At 41.9% G+C, this 9164-nt stretch overlaps 1 protein-coding gene and 1 pseudogene across 3 annotated transcripts; one reads left to right on the top strand and one right to left on the bottom strand.

Moving 5' to 3' along the window:
- Positions 1-50: 50 nt before the first annotated feature.
- LOC311142496 (ER membrane protein complex subunit 6) lies at positions 51-1276 on the bottom strand. 2 transcript variants are annotated; one of them, XM_084178146.1, is made up of 2 exons: positions 1087-1276; positions 51-861 (listed from the first exon to the last, which is right to left on the bottom strand). In XM_084178146.1, exon 2 carries the CDS (start codon positions 817-819, stop codon positions 487-489), a length of 333 nt encoding a protein of 110 aa, XP_084034272.1. In that variant the 5' UTR covers positions 820-861; positions 1087-1276; the 3' UTR covers positions 51-486. The 2 variants fall into 2 exon arrangements, with proteins under 2 accessions (XP_084034272.1, XP_084034273.1); XM_084178147.1 differs by having other exon boundaries at positions 51-858.
- Positions 1277-1590: 314 nt separating this feature from the next.
- LOC311142836 (sedoheptulokinase-like) lies at positions 1591-9164 on the top strand (annotated as a pseudogene). Its single transcript, XR_014615534.1, has 8 exons — positions 1591-1725; positions 2402-2543; positions 2646-2856; positions 6678-6833; positions 7055-7230; positions 7500-7700; positions 7854-8219; positions 8967-9164. The product of XR_014615534.1 is annotated as a sedoheptulokinase-like (transcript).

Raw genomic sequence — 9164 nt, 5'->3', positions numbered from 1 at the left:
TGTCTGACAAATCTTATGATCAATAAATTGTACAAACAGGTTGTATGGAGATGTTATTTATTTTGAAGGATCCAACCAGAGCTGTTATATCCTATTTACACTACTTGAAAAATTATTTTGCATCAGGCACATCACCCTGTAGCCTACTACCCGTCTTTGCTTATTATAATATTTATCAACTGCTAGATGAGAAAACTTGGTCAATTCAGTTATCCTAGAGATGCAATAGAGCAGAGATTAACAATAACATACTGCAGCAGTTAACAGTTCAGTAAATGAGAGAAAGAAGGACATGTTTTAGTTGATTAGTGTATCAATAGAGTTGCTGACAGACATACTTCACATAGCTGTATAATAAACAGTTAATCTAACTAAGTATTTAATAAATCGCCTATATCTACAAATAATTTTGCGGGCAGTTAGACAATATAATTGGATTTGCATGACGTTAGGTTTAAAACTTGCTTATCATTCTGGTCAATTTTATTAGTACACATGCACCATTCCGTAGAGGAAAGTCCAGAACAGGACATAGGTAAAAAGACCTCCAACGAGCCCTCCGGTAAAGAGCATCCTCCGAGACTTGAAACACTTGTTCCACCTGCGACTGGCCTTGATGATGAGAAGAAGGGAGAGGAGGAACGAGGCGAGGAAATAGAAGATGAATCCGTACAGTCCTGTGAGCCCAAGGATGCCGGCTGTCGCTCCCGACAGAGCTGACACCGACGTCCGGCAGTAGTCCAGTACTGCGGCGTTGCCCCTCACAGCAACCTCGCTGATGAACTGTGGTCCTTCTCGTTTTGCTACGACTGAGGCCATTTCGGCACCTCCTTGTTTGTTTCCCAACGATGACAGCTGCTGCTGCAAACAAGAGGGCATTAGAAAAACATTACATAATATTGAATGATTACATTGTTGCATATACGTAATTTACGGTATCGTACAAATTCTGCATAATCTTGTATAAAGCAAGCCTGTTTGTCACTAGCGAACCGGATAGCCAGCTGACATATTGACTGTAGCTGGAGCTAAACTGGGAGCTAACGTTAGCAGCTTGCTAAGTTAGATAGCAAGCGGTTTACTCACCAAATGAAAAATTATAGAGTGCTTCGTTTACTTCACAAACACATCAAAAGCACATAGCTAGTTTGTGACACTTAATATTCCGTGTCAATTGATTTACTAACACCTTCACTACAGGAATGTAATTACAGAAATAAAGCACATTCTAGCTAACTAGCACAGAGGCAAAAGCCATGCGACCCGTCATTCTGAATCGGCCTTTTTCTTGCGAAATGCATTCTGGGACTTTTATTTTTGTATCAACTGCTCGTTTTTGATGAAGTGAATGGATGAATGTGCTTATCTATTACATTTAATTACACATTTTCTTTAATTCAATTACTTTAACATTTTGTGACATCTTTAAGATTTATGTGTTGTGACCTTTGACCAAAACGAACTTTGGTCTATGGTGTCTGCCTTAGATCAAAATAGTAGCGCCCTCTGTTTACAAACAATGAGCTCTGGAAAAAACGTACAATAATTAATAGGCTAAGGAGCCTAATGCTATCGCAGAAGCAGCCAACCATGGCGAACTATGTACTGGGCAAAGATATAGGAACTACTTCAATCAAAGTCGTGTTACTTGATATTAGATCAAAAACAGTAACGGATAGCTTATCTTTGCCAACCAAGGCAGATATCATCAGCGACGAAACGCATGTATGAATGTGACAGCGCCTCTCTCTGATCGCCGTGCATAATGAGCTATTCTTTTAAAACTAGAATCCTTGAAACAATAACAATGCGGTGAACCCCACTCTGTTTTGGGTTTCTTTTAAACTGAGAGATCGGCCTGGAGAAATGTAACTACTGTCAAATTCGTAGATGGAACTATGGATGCAAGGACTGAACATCCATGATATCAAAATTATAAGCCATACAGTGTTTGTTTACAAATATAGGAATAAAACAAGCTTATATTTGGGGTTCTGATGGGGTTCGACAGTTGAACTAAGCTCACGAGGCGTTTATAAGTTATATTCTTCAAGAATCAATGGGCATATATAATTAATTTAAAAGTCCATACTGTATGGATGTACATTTACGCTCTTATATAGAGCGACTTACAGGAGCAATTAGGGTTAAGTGCCTTGCTCAAGGGCACATTGATAGATAGTCAGCTCGGGGGTTTGAACCAGCAACCTTTCGTTTACTGGCTCAACACTCTTAACTGCTAGGCGACCTGCCACTCAAAGGATTTTACAACAACAAAATATTCTAGATTTAAATGTTTCAGCCTTTTTAGCAGTTTAAACTGCTGTATTTGATCTTAAATTGTGCATAATCCTGTTTATAGATTTCTTCAAAAAATATATGATTGGGTTTTCCTTTGCAGGCCAAAGAGCAGCCCACTGCACAAATCATAACAAATCTGAATGAGTGCATCATATCTCTGCCTAGAGACAAGCTCCAAAATGTCAGTAGAATTGGGGTGTCTGGACAAATGCATGGGGTTGTATTCTGGAAAGCCCAAACAGGTAAAACCTTTTTTTGGTCATAAATAGTGTGTCACCCACTATTAGGCCTATGTGATATAGATTTTTTATATAGAAAATCACAGGTCTCTTTTTCCAAACAAGTCCTTTATAATCACTGTATACCCTCAGGCTGTGATTGGTCAGGTGGAGACAGCGGTCAGCTCTTCAGACCTAGAGACACCAGTCAGCTGATCACCCGGCAGGATGTGCGCTGCAACAGTCATTTTCTGTCTACTCTTCCAAACCCAGACTTACATCTCAGCATAGCCACGGGCTTTGGTTGTGTCACTATCTCCTGGTACATGAGACACATGTACATAGGCCGATAGTATCATGCCTACATGACTGGGCTGATTTTGAGGAATAAGTGTACTTCATATACAGCCAGTCGACTCCTGATAATTGCACCTGTAGGATAAGAGCATGTCTATTCCACCCAGTTCACACTTACAGTGGCTTGCAAAAGTATTCACCCCCCTTGGCATTTTTCATATTTTGTTGCCTTACAACCTGGAATTGAAATTGTTTTTATTTTTTTACACAACATGCCTACCACTTTGAAGATGCAAAATATTTTTTCTTGTGAAACAAACAAAAAACTGAACTTGAGCGTGCTTAACGAATTTTGGCCCATTCCTCCTGACAGAGCTGGTGTAACTGAGTCAGGTTTGTAGGCCTCCTTGCTCGCACATGCTTTTTCAGTTCTGCCCACAAATGTTCTATAGGTTTGAGGTCAGGGCTTTGTGATGGTCACTCCAATACCTTGACTTTGTTGTCCTTAAGCCATTTTGCCACAACTTTGGAAGTATGCTTGGGGTCATTGTCCATTTGGAAGACCCATTTGCGACCAAGCTTTAACTTCCTGACTGATGTGATAAGATATCCACATCAATTTCCTTCCTCATGATGCCATCTATTTTGTGAAGTGCACCAGTCCCTCCTGCAGCAAAGCACCCCCACAGCATGATGCTGCCACCCCCGTGCTTCACGGTTCGGATGGTGTTCTACGGCATGCAAGCACCCCCTTTTTCTTCCAAACATAACAGTCATTATGGCCAAACAGTTCTATTTTTGTTTAATCAGAACAGAGGATATTTCTCCAAAAGGTATGATCTTTGTCCCCATGTGCAGTTGCAAACTGTATTCTGGCTTTTTATGGCAGTTTTGGAGCAGTGGCTTCTTCCTTGCTGAGCGGCCTTTCAGGTTATGTCGATTTAGGACTGGTTTTACTGTGGATATAGATACTTGTGTACCTATATCCTCCAGCATCTTCACAAGGTCCTTTGCTGTTGTTCTGGGATTGATTTGCACTTCTCGCACCAAAGTACGTTCATCTCTAGGAGACAGAACGTGTCTCCTTCCTGAGCGGTATGACGGCTGCGTGGTCCCATGGTGTTTATACTTGCGTACTATTGTTTGTACAGATGAACGTGGTACCTTCAGGCATTTGGAAATTGTTCCCAAGGATGAACCAGACTTGTGGAGGTCTTGGCTGATTTCTTTTGATTTCCCCATGATGTCAATTAAAGAGGCACTGAGTTTGAAGGTAGGCCTTGAAATACATCCACAGGTACACCTCCAATTGACTCAAATTATGTCAATTAGCCTATCAGAAACTTCTAAAGCCATGACATAATTTTCTGGAATTTTCCAAGCTGTTTAAAGGCACAGTCAACTTAGTGTATGTAAACTTCTGACCCACTGGAATTGTGATACAGTGAATTATAAGTGAAATAATCTGTCTGTAAACAATTGTTGGAAAAATTACTTGTGTCATGCACAAAGTGGATGTCCTAACCGACTTGCCAAAACTAGTTTGTTAACAAGAAATTTGTGGAGTGGTTGAAAAACAAGTTTTAATGACTCCAACCTAAGTGTATGTAAACTTCCGACTTCAACTGTAGATACCATTTTCCTTAATGGCCCAAAAGCTCAATTTTAGTCTCATCTGACCAGAGTACCTTCTTCCATATGTTTGGGGAGTCTCCCACATGGCTTTTGGGCCATTAAGCAATGGCTTTTTTCTGGCCACTCTTCCGTAAAACCCAGCTCTGTGGAGTGTATGGCTTAAAGTAGTCCAATGGACAGATACTCCAATCTCCGCTGTGTATCTTTGCAGCTCCTTCAGGGTTATCTTTGGTCTCTTTGTTGCCTCTCTGATTAATGCCCTCCTTGCCTGGTCCGTGAGTTTTGGTGGGCGGCCCTCTCTTGGCTGGTTTGTTGTGGTGCCATATTCTTTCCATTTTTTAATAATGGATTTAATGGTGCTCCGTGGGATGTTCAAAGTTTCTGATATTTTTTAGAACCCAACCCTGATCGGTACTTCTCCACAACTTCGTCCCTGACCTGTTTGGAGAACTCCTTGGTCTTCATGGTGCCGCTTGCTTGGTCCTCTGTAGCTCAGCTGGTAGAGCACGGCGCTTGTAACGCCAAGGTAGTGGGTTCGATCCCCGGGACCACCCATACACAAAAAAAATGTATGCACGCATGACTGTAAGTCGCTTTGGATAAAAGCGTCTGCTAAATGGCATATTATTATTATTATTATTTGGTGGTGCCCCTTGCTTAGTGGTGTTGCAGAAGCTGGGGCCTTTCAGAAAAGGTGTATATGTACTGTGTTACGGATACAGGTATCCTGTGTCTTTTTGTGTTTTTCCTCTCCTTCTGCCCTAATCACAGGTGTCCTGTGTTTTATTTACTCACTAAGTTGCTGGTTACTCTGTTTGGTAACTTTATGAGAGACTATTTCCGTATGTGAGTATGGATACTGTGGTGTCCTGTGTTTTGTGTACTCACTAAGTTTCTGGTTACTCTGTTTGGTAACTTTGTGAGAGACTATTTCCGTATGCGAGTATGGATACTGTGGTGTCCTGTGTTTTGTGTACTCACTAAGTTGCTGGTTACTCTGTTTGGTAACTTTGTTAGACTATTTTCCGTATGTGAGTATGGATACTGTGGTGTCCTGTGTTTTGTGTACTCACTAAGTTGCTGGTTACTCTGTTTGGTAACTTTGTGAGAGACTATTTCCGTATGCGAGTATGGATACTGTGGTGTCCTGTGTTTTGTGTACTCACTCATTTGCTGGTTACTCTGTTTGGTAACTTTGTGTGTTTCTGGGAAAAGGGGAATTTAAGCAAGTTGCCCTTGGGTGTACATTACCCGTAGGAAGAAAACTGTCTAAAAACACTAGTTAGACCTGAGCGGACCACCCACTGTATTTTTGTATGATTAGCAGTAGCTTAGCGGTTCTTGAGGCAGGCAAGATCAGTTTAGGGGTGTTTTACACTATTGTTTCATTTCTTGGGTCCTGCTCAGCCCTTTTTCCCAAACCTTTACCGTGTGTTCAAAAATAAATATTTTATGTTTGACGGTAGTTTATGGTTGTCATGTAGTTTTTGTTCTCACTGTTCCATGTCACGCTTATAATTTGCATGAATTATGTTACGGGTCTCATGTCCATCCACCCTAGACGTTTAAAGCCACGGGGTTCGTAACATACTGAGATCATGTGACAGATCATGTGACACTTAGATTGCACACAGGTGGACTTTATTTAACTAATTATTTGACTTCTGAAGGTAATTGGTTGCACCAGATCTTATTTACGGGCTTCATAGCAAAGGGGGTGAATACATATGCACGCACCACTTTTCCGTTATTTATTTTGTATAATTTTTTGAAACAAGTTATTTTTTTCATTTCACTTCACCAATTTGGACTATTTTGTGTATGTCCATTACATGAAATCCAAATAAACATCCATTTAAATTACAGGTTGTAATGCAACAAAATAGGAAAAACGCCAAGGGAGTGGGATACTTTTGCAAGGCACTGTATCCTATGTGCAGGAGTTTACTATAGGCTGGGTTTCTGTATAGCACTTTGTGACATCTGCTGATGTACATTTTAGTCATTTAGCAGACGCTTATCCAGAGCGTTTATTATTATTTTTCATACTGGCCCCCCGTGGGAATCGAAACCACAACCCGGGCGTTGCAAGCACCATGCTCTACCAACTGAGCTACACGGGGCTTGTAAAAAGGTCTTTATAAATACAGTTTATTGATTGATTGATATATATACTGATAGATTCAGAAAGCTTGACATTCTGCTTTTCACTGCATTTGAATGCAGGCCGGGGTTCCTGTCTGACTTCACTGTGGCAGGAACCAACCATGAATATGTGGTGTCCATGCTTAGTGGTTCGGAGAGCTGTGCCATGATGACTGGCCAGAATGCAGCCAGCTGGGGCTACTTCAACATTGCCACCAACCAGTGGAACATAGATATGTGAGCACAATATCCTGGTCTTCTTCTTCTTCTTCTTCTTCTTCTTCTTCTTCTTCTTCTTCTTCTTCTTCATCTTCATCTTCTTCTTCTAGCACTAATTATATTTTAGTACAGAAGGTTGTTATTACTGACATACTACATACTGAACATAATATGAATGGATGTGTTGTGTTATGTTGTGTGTTAGCTAACATGCATCTGTGTGTGTGTGCATGCTCTAGTCTGAAGGATGCTGGCTTTCCCGTGCACCTGCTCCCTGAGTGTGTGCCATCTGGCTGCATGGCTGGTCAGACGTGCTGTGAGTGGCATGGCGTCCACGCCAACACACCTGTAGGGGCAGCCCTGGGGGACTTCCAGTGTTCTGACTACTCCTGCATGACTGACTGGACAGATGCAGGTGAATCCTGGGGAAGAGGGGTGGTCTGACCTTTGAATGTCAATAGTATTGCTGAATGAGGATTGGATAGGTTTAAGTTATATAGTAATAGCTCCACCTTACACTTTCTAATAGGCTAGGTGGAAAACTAAGCATTCTGTGCTTACACCTATCCATCTTTCAGATCTACAGGAGTGCCTAAATGCTAATGGTAGGGGCTAGGGGTTGGTTAGAATTCACAACTTGATCATTGATTATACTGAGCTAACTATTTCTATCCCTATTTGCAGTTCTCAATATAAGCACTTCAGCCCAGCTGACCTATGCCATGCCACTTGACTTCACTCCGCCAAATATCCCTGATCCCACCTCCTCCATCTCCTACCTCCTCTACTTTGATGGCTCCTACTTGGTGGTGGCAGCATCGCTCAATGGAGGAAATGTGGTCGCTACTCTTGTAGGCATGCTGAGTGGCTGGATGAATGAGCTAGGTCAATTGATTCATAAACATTCACATACTGTCACTGACTTAGTCACAAACCCTGTAAGTTTGTGTCACTTACAGAAGGCATGTTAATTCCTGTTAAGTCCATGAGAGATCGAGCTACTGAGTCATTACACCTATTTCATGTTTTTACCTATAGAGGTGGAGGTGAGAGACTCCAACATGTATGAGAAGCTGATCAGATGTGCCCTTGGAGTCCTACCATCCTGGGGGAAATACACGACCCGCTCAGCCTGGGCCAGGTGTAAAAAATACACCCCTCTAACCTCTCCCTAGGCCACATGACCAGAGCGGTGTGCTGGGGCGTTCTAGACAATATCACCTCCATGATGCACCCTGTCTTCCTGCTGGAGGCCGGAGTGCAAAGGATAATGGGCAGCGGGAGTGCCTTTTCCCATAATGCGGTGCTCAGACAGGAAGCAAAGAGGGTGTTTCCTCTACCTGTGGAATACGGGCAGGATGTGGACTCAGCTGTGGGTGTGGCTATGGTCTTTCATGACAGACTGTGAGTTATAAAAGGGACATGCCTATTTGTTTACTTGAATATTTGAATACTTGAACTGTATTTTTTCTGGATCATGCTTCTTTTACTATCCAGTGATATCCTCAGAAATGTTTATGAACGAATACTATTAGAAATTCATTGTGCAATCTCCAATTAAAATGATGTCTCACATTTATAGTACGAACTAAAAGTTAAAGTAAGTGCTAATGTAGGACATAGTTAACTACAGTAAAATAATGTACTGTATTTGACATGTTTGCATTAGTGAACTTGACATTTTAACTAAAACATTGTTCTGCTACTGCTAGCTTGTTATTAACAATCATTCAATCTGTAAGATTTTAGTATTGTTGATTATTACAACTATCATTTATAATGATTACAACTATTTAATGCTGTTTTTACTAAATGATTAAATTGTTATGTTATCATAATTCCAAGCATCTGCCTCTAACCCTAGGAAGCTCTTTGCCACATTCTCCTCACTGCTGAATCCTCCCCCCCCCCCCCCCCCCCCCCCCCTCCTCCCTCTCTGTGGATGACTTCGTCAACCACTTTGAAAAGAAGGTTGACGACATCCGATCCTCGTTTGTTAAGTCTAATGACACTGCTGGTCCTGCTCACACTGCCCTACCCTATGCTTTGACTTCTTTCTCCCCTCTCTCCCCAGATAAAATCTTGCGACTAGTGACTGCAGGCCGCCCAACAACCTGCCCGCTTGACCCCATCCCCTCCTCTCTTCTCCAGACCATCTCCGGTGACCTTCTCCCCTACCTCACCTCGCTGATCAACTCATCCTTGACCGCTGGCTATGTCCCTTCCGTCTTCAAGAGAGCGAGAGTTGCACCCCTTCTCAAAAATCCAACACTCGATCCCACTGATGTCAACAACTACAGACCAGTATCCCTTCTTTCTTTTCTTTCCAAAACTATTGAGCGTGCCGTC

The sequence above is a fragment of the Coregonus lavaretus genome (genome assembly GCF_964263955.1).
Source record: "Coregonus lavaretus genome assembly, chromosome: 15".
NCBI lineage: Eukaryota > Metazoa > Chordata > Actinopteri > Salmoniformes > Salmonidae > Coregonus > Coregonus lavaretus.
Note: the sequence above shows the minus strand (reverse complement) of the source record. Positions and strands in the feature narration are given on the sequence as shown.